Source organism: Lupinus angustifolius, chromosome LG19, assembly GCF_001865875.1.
Source record: "Lupinus angustifolius cultivar Tanjil chromosome LG19, LupAngTanjil_v1.0, whole genome shotgun sequence".
Taxonomy (NCBI): Eukaryota; Viridiplantae; Streptophyta; class Magnoliopsida; order Fabales; family Fabaceae; genus Lupinus; species Lupinus angustifolius.
Window position 1 is genome coordinate 11,256,642 of NC_032027.1, and position 19,381 is coordinate 11,276,022.

Genomic DNA, 19,381 nt, shown 5'->3' on the forward strand with positions numbered 1-19,381 from the left:
AAAGAATAATCCTATCGTGCAGGTGGTTTTTACACCTTTGGAGACCTTCTTGATAGTCCTCCTCTGGTATTTTGATTGCTATAGCATCTCCCTTAAGGCAGGGTTGAGGGAGTTGAGAGACTGAGATGTTGCAAGAGTTTTTGACAGCTTGAGCAAAGGTCTTCCTCGTGTGTGAAGGAGGAGCTTGTGGTTCAGCTGTGCATTGAGAATCAGGAAGGAAAGACCATGGGACAAAGTTTTCAGCTGGCATTTTGTAGAAGAAAGAAGCAGAACAAGGTCCAAGAAAGCTGGAGAGATCTCCCAGAACCTAGGAGATGAGTTCCAAGAAAGTTGGAGCTCAAGTTTTCATGAGCAAAGCCCTAGCAGAGGCTTTTTTTTTTTCACAGTCCTCCAATCTATTCCATAACTTATAGCTTTTTCAAAAGAAAAACAGACTCCTGAACTTGGATATCAAAAATCCAAAAGCCCAAGGTAATTGGGATTAAAAGATTTTTCGACATTTTTAACTATAAAATATAGTGGTGACTCTTAACAAAGTCGTGCAGCCGAAAATCGGGGTGCGACACATGTAAAGTATGGATTTTTCCACTTGTTTTTTGCTTGAAAAATCATGGTCTTGGACAAGTTTAGAATAATATATTTTTAATGTTGAGGTCTGATTGTGTTTTAAAGGGGATGATTTTGCTATCAAAGGAACCTTTAAAGTGTTTAATAATAAGTTGGAAAATCAAAACTTTCCTCAGCGTTAGGTCTAAATCATAGTCTATATGTGTTTAGGAAAAATTTAGTTTCTAACTTTGAAATCCAAAATGTTTATGGATGAGTTTTTTTGAAAAAAAATGTTATTTTAAAATATTATGAGATAGAAGTTTGATTAATAAATGATATTCTTTGACTTCTAAGTTCAAGTAATGATTTGGGATAAAAGATGACTTATAAAAGTCTTGACTTTATAAACTTAAAGTGTTATGAAGTATTGGATGGTTGATTAGTTATAGGATGAACATTGTTAAAGATAAGCTTACTTTAAAGTGGTAAGTGTAACTTAAGAAATTTTGATTTTAAATGTTGTTTTAAGTATGAGATCAACACTATCAAGAATGTATTTCAATGACCATGGAAAACTACTATACAAAATATGGAATCTACTTAAGATGACTTACTTTAAAGTGGTAAGATCAACTTGGGAGATATTGATTTAAAAAATGTGGACTTGGATTAAGAAACTTACCTTAAAATGGTGAAGTATGACTTAAAAAGCCTCCATGAAAATATAAATCTATGAGGTGATAAAAGTGTAGACTTTATTAAAAATTTACCTTGAAAACGTTGGAAATCGGGAACAAGACTTTCGAGGATAAAGGATGGTTCAAAAATATGAATCTTGGACTAGATGATTGAAAGCTATTGAGTTCATAAATGTATTAAAGTGTTAAACAATGTCTTTACCTTAGGGTTATCATGTAAAAATTTAATTCGCAAATCACTAAATTGTTTTCGTGTGTTTAGTTTCAAAGCTTTCAAAGTCGGACAACCAACCCACTCTCACGTAAAGGAAATCAAGCACGCGACAATCTAAGGTGAGTGAGAATACATCATGACATAGTGGTGTCCGAATATGACACCCAGATCTCCTAAACTATCTCAAAAGTTTGGAGTTATATTTGTGTATTAAGAAAACCCGTACTTAATCGAATATTTGCATGTCTAGATTTTGTAGGGATAATTTCTTAAGTTGTATGCTTAGGATAGCTTCAAATATCAAGTAATATGGTAGTTAACAACGAAGGAATACCACTCGTTAAACTAAAATGCGTAGGGATCAAAAATAGCGGAGATATTCAATCTAGTAGTCCAAAAGGGCGACGAAATAGTCCTGGGAACTAGACTACCCTCGCCTGGGCGAGCCAACCTCACTTGGGCGAGTGGTTCTCATCTGGGCGAGGGCCAGGTAGCAAGTTTGGCCTATTCTGGGCGTTTTGGGCGCCCAGGCGAGGACCAGACAGGTATTTCAACCAGTTTTTGATGGATTTGTCGCTTGAGTAACAGTCCCTCGCTTGGGCGAGAGTCAGGTAGAGAATTGAGTATGTTTTCATGAATTTGTCACTTGAGAGACAAAAGTATTTTTGGATGTTTATGATCGTTTGATTGCTTAGGCAATAGTCCTAGCTTGGGTGTGAAGTGTTTCCACACTTGGGAAAAATTGTTGCTCAGATGATTGAGTCTGGTGCTCAAATCGACAAACTTATACAATTACCTTTGTTTTTGCACCTATTTAGGGCAAGGTTTCCGATTGTGATGTCGTGATTAGGACAATGCCCAAAAAGGATTACATTATACCATGCAGCAAGGTCGTCTAACCGTAAGAGGTTTGAGCATATGGTCGTCCAAGATATTCAGCGATGGTTCGTAGTGGTAACGATGTTATTCCTCTATTATGTGATGACATAAAATCGGGTCCCAGAAGAAGCATTCATTTGTGAGATGTCTTAGGTTGGGCCGATCATGTAAAAGAATGATTAAAATATTTAATCGACTAACCTTGGTTAGTCTGCATACTCATTATGGATAATGAAGTAGTAGAGAGGAAATTTATGGGAGATGAACGAGCCCCGAGATGTTGAGAGGGACGGTAATGGCGGTGGTTCATCAGCAAAGTCTTGAGGGAGAGTCTAGTTGAGATGAGTCCCTTTGTATTCCTGGATGAGGTATTCTGTTGAATCGGACAGTTCTCACAATGCAAATTAGATGATCTTTGACAATCCCACTTTGCAATCAGGATCGATGAAAGAGATGCCCAAAAAGTGTTTGATACGACACTATCTTGAAATGGACAGTTCTTTGGAACAGATCAATCATATATCCTTGCGATGAATAGTTTGGTGCGTTCAAATCGGCTTGTTATTAGACCTGTACTCTCGGTTATTTCCGAATAGTTTATTGGGAGGATATTGGTGTAAGGATGGATAAAATAAACATAACATTCATACATTGAGCTTGTAGATATTGATCCCCATAATTTGAGTTCTAACATCATTCATCATTTGCATCTATGTATGTGATATATATATATGGTGTATATTATGTGTGTCTGTCTCGATGTGATATTCTATGTAATTCCACGCCATCAATGACTACTATTCATTAGATGTCTTACTCCCTTTTCCTTTTCTGTTACTTGCTTTCTGGATATATTCTCGTCAGATGGATCGTTCTGCCAGGATTCGGAGTTACCGCTTCTCGATGTCTCAGGAGGGGACATGGAGGATTGAGGGAGATCGATACACCTACACAGGTCCTTGTGCCTTAGAGTTGGAGATGGTATGTGATGGATCTACGATGCGTTTTCCATACCATCATGCAAAGCTAGAGGCTTCATTTACCTTGTCTTCTCTGAGGTCGGCACCTGCTGTGATATCGACTCAGTCTGTGACTCCTCACGGACCAGATGTTGCACGACCATCTAGGATACGACGAAGTTGGGACACCGTGACCAGTTCCCCACCACGAAGGAGAGCTGCTCAGCGAACCATGCTAGAACCCCAGGCGGATGCAAGGCTAGTGACTCTGTCGCAACATTCGTCCTATGATCTAGAGGAGGAAATGGGGGTGGACATCTGCTGTCCCACAATAGTGTATCACTTCATGTGCCACTAATTGTGATTGGTCAGAAAAATAATTAATTATTAAAATTTTAATTTAAATATTTTTTCAACCAATCTTAAGTTGTGGCACATGGAGTGACACTCTTTGTGGGACAGCAGATGTGCTCCCAGGAAATGGTGGCTAAGGAGGAGGAGCCAGCAACTGAAGAGGATGACTGTGTGGAGTTAATCTACATCGAGGACTCCATTGAGGTTATAAACCTCTCCTTCGACTCTGAATGGAGGAGGACCCGAGCGATTGTTCCAGCGCACCCACGGACATTGGAGCTAACCACTAGGAGCCATTTTCATTTCTATTTTGCTTTTTGAGTAGGGTATTTGTGTAGGGTACTTTTTGATGTGTTGAATGTCTCAGCCTTTTGTATAGTTTTAGTTTGGGCGAAGATTTATTTCCGCCTTGTATTTCGTACCAATACTTTCCGTTATTCTAATGAAGTATTATTCGAAGTTATGTTGAGTTATTATTGGTTACCGTTAGGTAACAGTATTGATTTTCCGCAATGTATGTTACTTAAAGTGATGTTCCGAAAATGAAACGAATATAAGGAAACAGAGTTTATATTACATTATTCAAAAAAAATTACCCATTTTTTAGCAATATTTTTTGAGTAATTTTTTGGGCGTTACACACCAATCCACATTGATGCTAATTAGAATTTTGGAACATTCGCCGACTTTGATGCTAATTAATTTATGTACATTTAGTCCTAATAAATTTTTTAAATTTTTTTCTATGACTATCTTAGATGCTATTATCTATCTTTACATGTTTCTATAAAAAGTAAAAATAATTATATTTGTATGTGGTAATTATTATGTGATTTGGAAAGATAATTGATAATTTAACTTATTTAGAATATCCATAAGCCAGAATTCATTCAAGTACATCTGTTAGAATTAATGAATTTAAATGGATATAATCTAATAGATAATGTTGATAAATGGATATATTCAATGGATACCCATGGACATATGTATTTAGATGGATATCCAATCCATCAAAAAAACAAAAATAAAAAATGAATTTCTTTGTTTTTTCAATTTCATTTCATATTTAAGAAAACTAAATTCAACCAAATTTATTTATGATTCTCACTCCCACTTTTAATATTTTATTAAATTGATATCAATTATAAGACATGTGTATATAGTTAATATTAATTTTATATTCTTAAGTACATAACATATATAAGTATGTGAGAAAAATGTATGTATTAACCAATGTATGAGTTTTATATATTGTCAATGCATCACCAACCATTTATATTTAATCACCATTGATTCTTCGATCATAAAAAGGAATTCAAATGAATGGTGGATGATGTAATGATTACGTATAAATCTTTACAATGGTAGTGCATATATATTACATTTTAAGTATTTGTTAAAAAATTTACATGTAGAAAGTAGAATATTGAAGAAAACAAATTCTATAAATGTTCAAAAAATCATACATTGGTCAATGCATACATTTCATTCATGATTCTCACTCTCACTTTTAGTATTTTACTAGATTGATATCAATTATAGGACATGTGTATGTAGTTAATATTAAATTTTTATTCTTAAGTACATAACATATATAAATATGAGAAAAATGTATGCATTGACCAATTTAAGAGTTTTATATATTGTCATTGCATCACCAATCATTTATATTTAATCATTATTGACTCTTCGATATAAAATGAAATCCAATTGAATGGTGGATGATGTAGTGATTATGTGTAAATCTTTACACTGACAATGTATATTATACTTTATGTATTTGTTAAAAACTAAACTTTACATGTAGAAAGTAGAATATTGAAGAAATATTTTTGTATAAAAGTTCAAAAATTCACTTTTTTATTAATTGATTTCTAAACGTGTTTTCTAAATGATTTTAGAAGTGTTTTTTAAAAGGTGATTTTTAAAAATGTTTAATTAAAGTAGTAGTTTTAAAAGTAATGATTTTCTTCTATAGATTTTTTTAGTGAAATAAAAAAATCAAATAGACTAAATATTCATCCATCTAAATCCATGAAAATAGAGTCATTGATGAATTGAATGAATTAGAATCCATTATCTCTCAATGTCCTTCAATCCAATCTTTGTCCCAATAAAATTCTACTACTATGAAAGAGGTATACCTTCTTTCTTAATTGGTATCATTTTATCTTGTCCCCTTTAGCATTCAAGTATTTCATTTCTGAATAGTCAATATGCTAAACATATCATTTTCCAATGTAATCAATTTTTTGTTTTCTTAAACAATGACTTGATAGCAATAGTTAATGTTTCTGGTAAAACAAAAATAGTTGACGGGAAAGTGTGTTGGTTATTTATAATTAGAACTAAATTTATGATCTGCCAGCTTTGGTGTCAACCTAGTTATGGAATTTGTTTGTTTTGATATCATTCTAAACTAACTTCAACTATATCTTAGATTTATTTAAAGTATTTAAAAACAATTTTAAAATTGAAATTTGTTTATTTTATCTTTTATAATTTATTTCATTATTAAATTAGAAGTCTTATATTAATATAAATATGAGATAATATTATATTTTTTGTATCACAATATTATTACATCATCATATATAATATTATCAATATAATTTATTATTTTGAAAAATATTTTTCCTTTTTCATATCTCACCATTATAATTTGTAATATTGTCCCAACTACTTATCATCTATAGTTTGGTGCTGCTTTTCTCAATTCTCACAAGAATTTATTCACCTGCTACTAGTATTATATTTCTTGCCTTCAAAGCTAGATCACTTGTTCATCACTACCCACCGTTTACCACTCACTATCATATCTTTATATTTAGTTTATTATATAACTTCACTGAAACATCAAATCTAATAAATAAGAATCTAGATATTTAGTGTAGTGCTTAATTGAATGAAATGACGTCCCTATTTCATATTTACTTTCTTTAACATAAAATAAAAAGCTCGTTGACATTCTAAAAGTTACTGCTACTGTTATACAAGTAAAACTCCTTTAACACTTCATTCCATAATCATAGTGTTTCATTTGAATTTATTATTGTTTAATTGCATAAAGGAAGTTTTTATTGCTTATATTGAAACTTGAATTTAATGATGTGTTTTATTTATGTTGAGAGAGGGGTGTGAAATAATGAGGGGGGAACCCTTTACCTAGTAATATAAATCATTGTACTTTTTTCTTCTTCTTGATACAGACATGCAAATTCGATAATTTCGTTGTTTTCTTATATTGCAATCGACTCAAGTAGGTTGAAAGATTCTGCGTAAAGTCTTGCTCTCATACAACTACACGCATGGCTTGAATCAAAATCCTTATCTGATTGATACAACTAAATGTTTATGTGTGATTATCAAACTATATAAACATTTGTGGGTATTAGCTACATTGTTTACTGATCATTATTATTGAATAAAATCAAAGTTTTTAAACAATTAAGGATCGAGACCAATTTTAAAATATTTATAAAAACAAGTCAATGAAATTTAAAAAATTACACACACATTTAAACCAAATATAACTAACTAACGTACTATTTAGCTGCACATACACTACTGTTTCACCGCTCTACCAACTGAAATTGTGACTTCAATGCATCAGAATTAGAGATTAAAACCTACCTAATCTTAAATGTTCTATTTGCCATATATTTATAAAGTACAATATTGTTTTTTCAGTTTACTATCTATGCACTCACAATATAAAGAATTATACATAGTCAATGTATTATTTGCCCTTTATTATTTTAAAAGTCAATAATATTTAAAAATAAATAGTAGATAATACAATGACAATATAAAAAAATGGTTATACTAGTCAATATATATATATATATATATATATATATATATCATTGTTTTTACAACTCCAATAGCATTTTGTGTGCTAACGTCCAAGCGGTTGGGTTCGAATTTTTTAATAAAACAGTTGTCAAAGATTATTACCTCCCTTAAATAATTATTCTTGATCAGCTTGTTTAATGGAAGTCTAATATATATATTTTAATATAACACGCTAAAACAAATTTAACACTTTATTAGGCATATGTTTATGGGAATAATTTTGAATGTCATATATACAAAAGAATAGACAATATATATTTATTAGTAACTTGTTTTATACTTTTAAGAGATGATTAAACATAAATGATAAATAATGCGATAATAATATATAAAACTTATATATTATCAATTTTTACATTTTTTCACTATACAAAATTTGAATAAATTTATTATTTCTTTAAGGTATAAGAAGAACTAAATTAGAACAAGATTAAACTTCAGTGTTTTAGTGTCCAAATAAACAAGTAGTGTGTGACATTATGTTTTTAAATATGTGAAAATTAAAGATTCGATAGAGCTCACTAAAATTAGTATTGTTGAATTTTTCTATAACTTTCAACAATGTCCATTGAAACAAACATATTGAATGTGTGAGAAACAACAATCATTAAAACAAGAGTTGTTGATTATATGATTTTCAATAACGCTTAGTGAAACAAACACTCTTGAATCTGTGAGAAACAATACTTACTTCAATGAGGGTTATAAAATATTTAAGTGATACAATCAACAATGTTCAATCAAGCAAGCAATGTTAATTATACATTTGTCTATCACATTTAACAACGATTACTTCATTTAATAATGTTTTACGCATAAACATTATTGTTGAATGTATGTTTTTAAATGTGAATTATGATGAAATGTTGGTACCGTAGGGTTGAGACTAACAAAATTGTAAATAGTACTTACTATGTTGAATATAAAGATTTGTGAAGTATAACTTGAGTACATAAATTAAGTAATTCCTTGTTCAATATCTTCATTTGTTTATGTTTTAACAATTTTTTTGATGAATTAAAATTTGGATATGCATTTATACTTTAGTTTCGAATATATTCTTATTTATAATTCTTCTTTTTCACATTTGTGTCTCAGTTTTTCTATAATACAATTTCGAATATGGACTATATTTTTCTATAATGAGTTTATTTTGATTAAATTGTACCAAATTTTTCTATTATTTAATAATTTCTTAAATTGTATGTATAATCTTAAATTAAAAGAAAAAAGTAAATTGCATAGACTTCCTTGAGTTTTAAAAAAATTACACAATTTACTCTTTCATTTTTTGTTCATACATAAATCACTCATAATTTATATATGTACATTATACTCATTATCTTTGCCATTATTGAACTACTAAATGACAGTTTCATGTGTATATAATATATCAATTAATGAAATATTATGACAAAATTACTCTTTCCAACCTCATATAAAATATATTATAATATAAGACTCACAACTTGCTTGATGAAATTGAAAGAGTTGTAAATATATTCGTCATAAATTAATTAATAAAATGTTTGAAAGAATTGTAGTTAATATATGTTTGAAGAATGTTTACTGAAAGTTTTTTAACAAATGTTCAATGACAAATTTGCCCTGATGCTAACAATAAGATACTATCAGCAAAAAAAACCAAAGTTAGAAATAAATAAATATATATATATATATATATAAAGTTGCTACTAAAAAATTCCCATCCAAATTTCCTATGTTGTATAATATAACAGGAATTGAGTTGTAAAAAATGGGCCATTTCGTAAGCGACATAGAAGCTTTTATCTATTTCTATCCATGAATGAAAAAATCATGTGGTTTGACAAAAAAAAAAGAAGTTAGCTTTTATTTGAATTAAAGAGTATTTTAGTATTTTATTCATTCATTTTAAATTTTAGTAAATAATCTTACATCAAAGGATGTATATATAAGTGTAAAACGGTCGTATATGTAGTTTTATTAAACTTAGGATATGTAATATATGAAGTGTTAAAATACTAAAAAAGTAATACTAATTTATAATTTCCATGTCACATGTATGGGCGTGCGTTGGTAAAGTATATATATATATATCTTCGAAGTTACGTCTCTCTTTAAAATCAACAACTGGCACAGAAGCTTGCCCCAATACATTGACTCCTTCACTATAAAACTGCTTGCTTCAATTTCGATATCTCAAAGTCCAAAGCGTAGTTTGATTATCTTGGAGATTCTTTTTTATACCAAGTAATCAAAATCAAGTTTTATATAAGTTAGCTACACCTTAAAAATAATTTAATTATCACATATTGTGAGTATACTTTTTTCCTCAAAGGAGAGATCTTGTAAAGTGAAAGATTGCAGGGAACAAAGGAAAGAGAAAATGTGGAAATATGGTTTCAAGTTTAAGCTAAAGCATTCAAATTTTATGACTCCTTGTTTAATCAACAAAGTTTATCCTACCAATCATTTTATATTATCAATCACACGTAATTACTTTGGTAACACTTTAATATTAAGTGTAAAGATTCATATATATCTAGTATATCATCTACTTTTCATTTATATCTTTTTTGAATAATCAATGATGATAAAACACAATTAATGGATAATGTAGTAATAATATATCAAACTTATATAATGTGAGAGCAAGTATTTTTTCTCATATTTTTTAGGGTGTGATGCATTATTGAATAACACTGCAGTACTTTTTACATTAAAACCCAATTCAAATTGATGTCTCCTTGTGAATTGGTTAACTTAATTGGTTAGAATATGGATCCCAAATATGAGTATGAGACTTCAAACTTTACCGATATCTTTGCATTTTCATTCTTGTCGTTTATAAGATGTGTGATGATCTCATTTCATTCTCTCTATTTTTGGTTCCTTTTTCCTAAATTAACGACCAACAATATTTTAACCAAAAACTCTATTCTTGCTTCAGCTTTTTTTCTATCATTCACAAAAACTCTATTCTTGCATGCGAATATGAAGAAAAAGCAGTCATGATTTCTCTATGGTTTATTATTATCTGGAATACATGAAATGTTAAAAATCAGATTGTTTTTTAGAATCATAGCTTTCACTTGAAGAAAAGGATGGAGTTAATTTATTTAACCCCTTGAAGCTTTTTGAAAGCAAGATTTGATAAATTTTCTTATTTAGAATGTGTTTTAAACCTTTTGTTGCACATTTCTTTATGTCAGACTTTTATTAGTATTTTTGGTGGATTGAAGTATCATTTTGTTGTCCTTAACCTCTATCTTTTCAATGATAGTTTCTTTTGTTGTCCATCAAAAAAACTTATTTTAACCAAAACTACAATTAATATTTTATATTAAAGATAATTTGTTTAAGGATTAAGATAATCTTCATTTACTAAGGAAATTAAGTTCATATTTTTCCAAAGGCTTCTTATAACCAACCCAACCCTTGAGGTGGGAAAGACGAATATTTTTTTGTATTATCAAGTGTATATTTTAAACTTGTGTATAAGGAATTAATCATTTTCTGTGTGTATGATCGTCTTTCTCAACAAATGTTGCTCCTAGGAATTGTACTTTTAACCTTTTGATCATTCTGAAAATCTAGTAAGGTCTTATATCATTAGACCAAAACTTTTTGGTTGTATGGATATTATTTGATATATCTAAATAGGAAAAAGCTTGATTAACCTGAAGCAATATTTTGAGTTCAAATCTAATAAAGAACAAAATAAATATAAACAGTATTTGACTTCTTAAATGGGTATTTTTGGCTCAATTAGGCTTAACCGTTGGATGCCGAATGACTTATAATAAAAAACAACTCAAAATTATCATTAGCATGTTGGTCGAATGTATGTACGATGGGAAAAATGATTTCAGCTGAAAAAGACAAATAATGATTAAAATTAATAGGTACACGGCTAAAGGAACATTTTTATATTGATCCACATACGCTTTTGGCAATTAGTATTAAATTAAAATAGATAAGTGAAAAAGAAATACAAATTGGCAAATATATAGTACATACATATGAATTAATGACAGATGTTCATGTAGCTTTTTAATAATTGTTATTTTTAAAGCAGAAATTTATCGATCAATAATAATTATAAAATATGTATTAAAAACATGTTGAGAAGAAGATATGGCAAAAATAAATTAGGAGAACAAATGATATTTATATCTACAAACTTTTATAGTTAACGGACAAAAAGACAATTAGATGGGTATAACACTCATTCCATATAATAGAAGTTGAAATTATTACAATGAGCAGTAAAGATATTCTAAAAATGTAAAAAGATAAACTTCATTATTTCATGTAGATTGAATAGCTAATTCTTCAATGATGTAGAACAATTGAGTGGTGTTAATTTATTATCAAATTTGATTTATTAAAAAGTTAAAAGGAAAAGTAGGAAAGGAGAAACTGTGAAGGGAAGAAAGCTATAAAATAAAGTAAGAAAAAAAGAAGAGAAGGTGTGCGGTTTGAAGGGAAAAATATTAATGGGAAAGTATATGGTGGCAGATACACATTGAAGAAGTGCAATAAAAGGAGGGATTGTTTCATCAGTTTGGTAGGTTTGGGTTTTTATAATGCTTTCAATATATTTCAACTTATTTTGAAGCCACCTGCCAAAGCCTCACCTCCTCATAAATTTTGTTTCTTTGCTTCAACTTTTGTGCAATCTTGAACATAACATCATCAAAATCCTTCAAATATTAATATATATATACATGAATCAAATGCAATAGCAATCATGATATTGATGCTGAAGATTCAAAAGGGACTCTGAGCAAAAGCTTAATTAACTTCAACTACCACCATACACCACACTCTCCTCACCATTAATACTATTAAGCCTTATCTTCCTATCTACACCTTTCATCCTTCAAATTAAGTCCTTTTCCAAACTCTCTTTTCTTTTGTTGGTGTTAGTGTTTTTGGGTATGGTAAGTGGAAATGCACATGAAAGTCAGATTTATTTTGTGCTCTTTGCTTTGCTAGTAATAGTTTTCTAGCCCCCCCTTTATTTACTATTTCTTTTAACTACTCTTTTTCTTTATCTTGGCACTGAAAGAGATATGGATAGTTTTGTTGGGTGGAAGAGAAGGTCAAGTTCTTATTCCACTACTACTCCACTTTGTCATCATAATCATCTTCTTCTTCTTCTCCTTCTTTGTTTCTTTTTTGTCTTTCTTCTACAAAGTGCAGTTGTTGAACCCAAAACCTTAAACTACACAAGGTATAGGCAAGTTAGTAGCATGAGACTTGAAAGGATTCAAAGGCACTTGGATAAGATTAACAAGCCCTCTGTCCTCACCATAGAGGTAATCTTATTATACTATATATTTTATTTTTCTAGATTTGAATTACAGTTTAATGTTTATAATGAGAACCTGTTTGTAAGGGTTTGAATATCTCTTATACTCATATTAATGAATTTTTTTGGGTGAATTTATTATATTTATTTTGCTTGTAAGAAAAACTATTCATACACAATGTACTTGTGTGAGAGGTTGATGAGATTTGAATGACCATCATAATTGTTGTTTTACCTTTTCATTAGTAGAAAGTTTTTGTTTTCTTTTCTATATATAATCATGAGAACAACTGATGAATACTTGATATTATTGGATTATCTCATTATTATACTTCAGAGTCCAGATGGTGATCTAATAGATTGTGTTCACAAAAGAAAGCAACCAGCTTTAGATCATCCTCTTTTAAAGAATCACAAAATCCAGGTACACCCCATTCAATTTAATTGAGACCATATTTACATATATGCACCTAACCTCTCTGCTTTTTCTTTTCTTTTTCAAAATATAAACTACAAAAATAAAAGCTTTGTTATCAATGGTACGCTTGAGTACTAATAATGTGTTGGTCTAATAGTTTAAGATCCCAATAAATCATCCAGATAAACAAAAAGTCAAATATTTGATTCTTGAGAATCAAAAAAATTGTATGCTTGAGTACCAATGGTACTCTTTGTTTTAATAAAAGTTTCTGTTCACTTATAAAAAAGAACCATAGAAACTAAAATTCAAATTCAACATTATTATTTCTTAAGTTTGTATTGTTTTATATTTATGGTCTTTAATCAACTACACATTTACTCATATATATGTCCTTGTTTGAGCAATGAAATGATATTAACAATCCCTTTTACAATATTGCATTTCCTTATTTATTTATTTACACACGCATGCATATATATATATATATAAAGTAGTATGCATGTTGGTATAAAAGTTTTACATTGATATCCTCTAATATTTTAACATGTGTGTGCAATTTTTTTAAGGGGTGTTTTATTTTTAATAATAAAAGAAGAATAGCCATAAATGGTGATTTATCAAAAAATGGACAGTTGTGTAAAAATAATTAACCCTTATACCTTTACGAATGCATGTATGTAGAGGGTGCCAAGAAATATACCAAAGGGAGTGAATATGAAGAAAAATATTAATGGGATTACAGAAGGGGTAAGTGATGATGTTGCATGGCAAATGTGGCACAAAAATGGAACAAGGTGCCCTAAGGGAACGGTTCCAATAAGAAGGAGCAGTGTACATGATGTGTTAAGAGCAAAGTCTTTGTATCATTTCGGAAAGAAACACCAAGGCTTTCCTCTAAATCGCCGTAATGATGCACCCGATGTAGTCAGCGGCAATGGTCATGAAGTGAGTTCCTATCTTCCTCACTTCTCTTCTTTATTGCATTGTCTAATATTAATATTATTAAAGGAGGAATATCAATCTTATATATTTCACTCAACTTTCTCTTCAATTAGATACATCCTATTCACCTTGGGCCAATTATATATATATATATATATATATATATTAGTAATTACTCAACACTTTTGAGATATAGACATAATTGGTCGAATTTCATTAACAAATTCTCTCATCTTCTCTATCATTTCTCACTAGATCTTTACTTGTTTGCTTCCTACTGGCGTTACACAATAATTGTTTTCATTGCACAAACATCCGGTAGTAGTAGAACCAACCAATTGGTAGATGGTTTTTTAACCCATGTATTAGATTTATGGTGGAAAAGTTTCTTTAAAAATAATAACTTTGCATTGTGACAAAAGACGATTAAGGATGTGTTGGTTTGATAAGGTATGTCAAAACATTTTATGAGGATAAATCAAATAAGTTAAATGAGAAAGAATACCTCAAAAGACCATGGTGAGACCTAGGTGGGGCGTCAGACACATGTTATAAATGTATCTCCCTTTTGGATAGGATACAAGTTGTATAACACAGACACATTGGTTTGGATGTAGGGTGTGTAACATATGCACTTGATGAGTTTGACGTAGTGTGCAACACGATCATTGGTAGATATGCATTTTGAGACACATACAATGGTTTGGATGTAAGATGTAACATATGCAATAGTTGTAATTGATGCAAGGTGTTTGTGGTAGAGTATGGTAATTATTTTGAACTATATGACTCCCGATAGAGACAATATGGTGATAGTTGTTGTGGTTTTTCAAGAAAGCTCCATCGTTCAGATGGATTAAGTATTGAAGATATCGATTTTTGGTTGATTTTTGTGTAGGGTTTCCATAGTGTTGAAAGTATTCCTAGCAATGGATAAGCTAGGTGGCATATTCCGTTAAACAATGGTACATGTTTGGAAAAGGTGCACTACATGTCTTACAAAATTGGGTTCATCATGGCATTGTCAAATACTTGAATGCTAAAGGGGAAAGACACTCTTTTGTACAAAAAAACCTCTAAAGAATAACTGGTAAAGAAAGTTAGACATTGAGCAATGTAAAAGTCAACTGTAGTGAAAGTGTTAATCAACATGGACCGAAGGGAGCGATCAAGACTATATATTATTAAATTAAACGACGATATTGATCAGACACAATGTTTTTTGGACAACAATGGAGTAAAGAGCAACCATATTGTTTCGGTTTAGATAATGAAACAAGAATTCTTTTATTTCAAGTAATGTGAGTATTGTTAATGATGCTTAAAATAAACTATTTAAAAAAAATCAAACATTGCTTAATATTGGACTGAAAGGAGCGATCAAGACTATATATTAGACTTAAGTTCTTTATTCCAAGTTAGAAATATCTGCATTGGCCTATCAAAATATATATATATATATATATATATATATATATATATGTAAATTTATTTATTTTGCTAAAGCTTATAATCCTAATTACTATTAATATAGTGATAGTTGTTCAACACTTTTAGAGACATAAGCATAATTACTATAACCTCATTAACAAACTTTCTTTTTTTTCTTCTCTATTCTTTATCTCTATATCATTGATTAATTTATGCTAATTTTTAATAATGGTTGTTTCCAATGTACCAACATATATGTTTACTTTTAGCTGTTATTTAGTACTTTTTTTCATTTCTTTGTGTACATAAATTTGAAAAATACAGAGTTAAATGTACTGTCGGCCTTTTTTACTTTTGCCCATGAGCTAATTATGTCACCTAAATTTTTTAGACAGTTTTGGTTTTGAATTTTCCAATTATGCAATGTTATTATTTTCGTCAAGTTTTAATGTTGATGAAATACTATTATATATCATTACATTGCTTTTACAATTGGTTGCTTTCAACTTCCATTTTATCTCTAAACAAAAGCTGTTTTTTTTTAAAAGGAAACAAGTCTATCTATGGAATCTCTACACTAGCTAGTAGTGATATTATGAATGTAATGTATATATATATATATATATTTATATGTGTTGTAAATATGTAGCACGCAATAGGTTACACAGGATCATCAGAAGAGGTGTATGGAGCAAAGGCGACAATAAATGTTTGGAATCCATCAATACAAGTAGTGAATGAGTTCAGTCTTTCTCAAATTTGGATTCTTTCTGGTTCTTTCGATGGCTCAGATCTCAATAGCATTGAAGCTGGATGGCAGGTACGTATAGTATTATACTATTATTACTTCTTTTTATTACCTTTCAAATAAAATACTAAAACTATCACTCCTCACATCTTAAATAATAATTTATATAAAAAGTTCCTTAACATACACTCTTAGTCTTACCTTTAAATTTGTTTAATCATTTAATCTGCTTATCCAACACCCCAGATCCGATTCTCATGCAATTGCCAATTAATACATTATTACAATTATATAAGGTTGTTGTGACCTTGATTCTTTGAAGCATGCGTAACATTCATTCATTAATTACTAATTACTAATTAGATCTAAGCATTATTACATGTGAGAAACAATAGATAGCATTTAATGTAAATAAATAAATAGTGTCTCATGCTTTTATTATTCTACTAGTCAGGTCAGTCCGGAGCTTTATGGTGACAGCAGACCCAGATTATTCACTTATTGGACGGTCAGCATCTCTTTCCTTCTTTTTTAATCATCCTCTTCTATCATACATAAATTACAGATAAATAATTGAATGAATAAATAGTATAAATTTTGATTAAATAGTTTGTGGGTTATGCAGAGTGACTCTTATCAAGCAACAGGATGCTATAACCTTCTTTGTGCTGGTTTTATACAAACAAATAGCAGAATAGCCATTGGTGCTGCCATTTCACCTATCTCATCTTTTGGTGCCAACCAATATGACATTACTATCCTCATTTGGAAGGTAGATATTACTTCCACGTACAAATTTACTCATCTGCATTTCTTTTTTAATAACAATAATAGCAAATAAACCAATCATTTCAATCATGGATGCATCTCTAGTGACAATAGTTTATATTTTAATAACTTGACCATACAAGTATATATAAATGGTAAATTAAAATGCACTTGCTACATAACCACTTTAAAAATCATAATCATGTGAGCATAATAATTATAATTTTGATCATTCAAATAATAATTAAAAATAAAGATTTATTACCTTCATTTTCACAATAAAAATTGTTTTATTCATGTGAATTATATTCAATTAATTAATGGCTTACTTTTTTTTTTTAAATATTGATTAGGATCCAAAAGTAGGGAATTGGTGGATGAGTTATAGTGACAACACATTAATAGGGTATTGGCCGGCGGAGCTATTCACACACCTAGCTGATCACGCCACCATGGTGGAATGGGGCGGCGAGGTTGTGAATACTCGAGCCGATGGCCAACACACCTCCACCCAAATGGGCTCCGGTCATTTTGCCGATGAAGGCTTTGGAAAGGCAAGCTACTTTCGGAACCTGGAGATCGTAGACACGGATAATAGTCTTAGCTCGGTGCACAACATCTTAACCCTAGCTGAGAACACAAATTGTTATAATATCCAAAGCTCCTACAGCAACGAATGGGGCACATACTTCTACTATGGTGGGCCAGGCAACAATCCACAATGTCCATGATGATCACATTTGCAAAGTATAATTGCTATATATAGTAACGTTGAAGTAATCTGTTCCTGTTGTTACATTCTTTACTTGTACGTAAATATATATTGAATTATTATTATTGCACCATTTCCGTTCTTGTTTATGCCATTTCTTCCACCTTTTTGTTTGTTTCCTTTGGAATTCAAGGAAATTATTTTGTGGATAGTCCATGAGCGAATGTTGAGGATTTTGAGGACACATGAATGCATAAACACTATTGGAAATGCCAAGATTTGAATGACTTTGATGTATGTAAATGAGTTAAGGGACGTCTCTTAAGAAGTTTAAATGAATGTTGCAACTTATGACATAAGAGGGTTCATTGAGTGATAAGTACCAAATATCATTCTTGAAACATTATCTTTATGGCACTTTAGCTCATGAATTAGTTTAATTATCGGCAAATTGCTCTTCAACGTAATATATTATGTGTAAATGTTATATGTTATCCTTTAGAGTGTTTGTGCATGCCAAAACTAAAGAAATTGATGCAAAAAGTCAAGTTTTTAGATAAGAATAGTTTGGGCCCAGTGCAGAAACCATGCCTAGCGGATTTGACAAATCATGAAGGCCACGCTCTACGCAATCCATGTGATGAGCGAAAATCACATATATCATAAGTCACGTTCAACGCAATTCCTATATTGGGCAAAATTTTGCTGCACCTTCTGCTCATAATTCACCCAATGAAATAGAGCAATTTCACCTAACACCAGTGATATGCTCAGTGCAGCTTGACTAGGTGAAAAGTCAAAGTCCAACTAAACAAAGAATCACACCTAAAAAATTTATGTGCTCGGCGAAATCTGCAGTATTCAGACTCTATAAAAAAGGGATCAAATAGGAAATTCTGAGATATTCGAGGAACACTTACTTTAATAGAAATTTCTTTGTCCTTATGCTAGTTTAGCTCGAATTGGATGTAGAAGCAAGAGGAAAAGTTAAAGGAGTCGATTTATGCTCATTGAGGAGGTAATTTCTTCTTCTTTGAGTTTGGTTTATTTTTCATATATTTATGTTTAGTTACCATGACAATGTGGTTCTTCTGTTTTAGGATGGAATTTAACATTTACTTTATGTATACACTTTGGTTCGTATTTGTACTTATTTGTTATGCTTTGATTCTTATGAGTTGTTTATATGCTTAATGTTTATACATTTTTTGTATTATATTGTGAATGATGGAGAAATTCTCATTCTGAATTATGAATATAATAGTTCATCATATTCGTAAAATTGCTAGACATAAATTTATATCAATTTGTGATATTTTGCATTTTGTTGATATAGTTGTTAGACATACAACTATTTTAACAATTGCTAGACATATAGGTGTGTTAACTGTTCATAAATCTTCATCTTATTAGTATAGTTGTTAGAGATAGAGCTATATAATGAACTATAATATGACTATGACGTTAGCAATTAGTATCATTGAGGTGTTGTATTAATATCTCAATTTCACAACCATAGTTATTAGACATGGATGTGTGTTTTATTGATCAT

The 19,381-nt window shown here is 30.2% G+C and overlaps 1 protein-coding gene across 1 annotated transcript; it reads left to right on the forward strand.

Annotated features, from left to right (window-relative positions):
- Positions 11,968-17,978, forward strand: LOC109334827. The gene is made up of 7 exons (XM_019570797.1): positions 11,968-12,814; positions 13,145-13,231; positions 13,910-14,173; positions 16,251-16,421; positions 16,804-16,857; positions 16,975-17,121; positions 17,471-17,978. The coding sequence occupies exons 1-7, from the start codon at positions 12,569-12,571 to the stop codon at positions 17,846-17,848; spliced, it is 1,347 nt and encodes a 448-aa protein (XP_019426342.1). The 5' UTR covers positions 11,968-12,568; the 3' UTR covers positions 17,849-17,978.

Excerpts from the sequence above, each read along its gene's own strand:
- LOC109334827 (XM_019570797.1), top strand. The coding sequence starts at position 12,569 with ATGGATAGTTTTGTTGGGTGGAAGAGAAGGTCAAGTTCTTATTCCACT. Across the intron at positions 12,815-13,144 it reads CCTCTGTCCTCACCATAGAG|AGTCCAGATGGTGATCTAAT; the intron begins GTAATCTTATTA and ends ATTATACTTCAG. Across the intron at positions 14,174-16,250 it reads TCAGCGGCAATGGTCATGAA|CACGCAATAGGTTACACAGG; the intron begins GTGAGTTCCTAT and ends GTAAATATGTAG.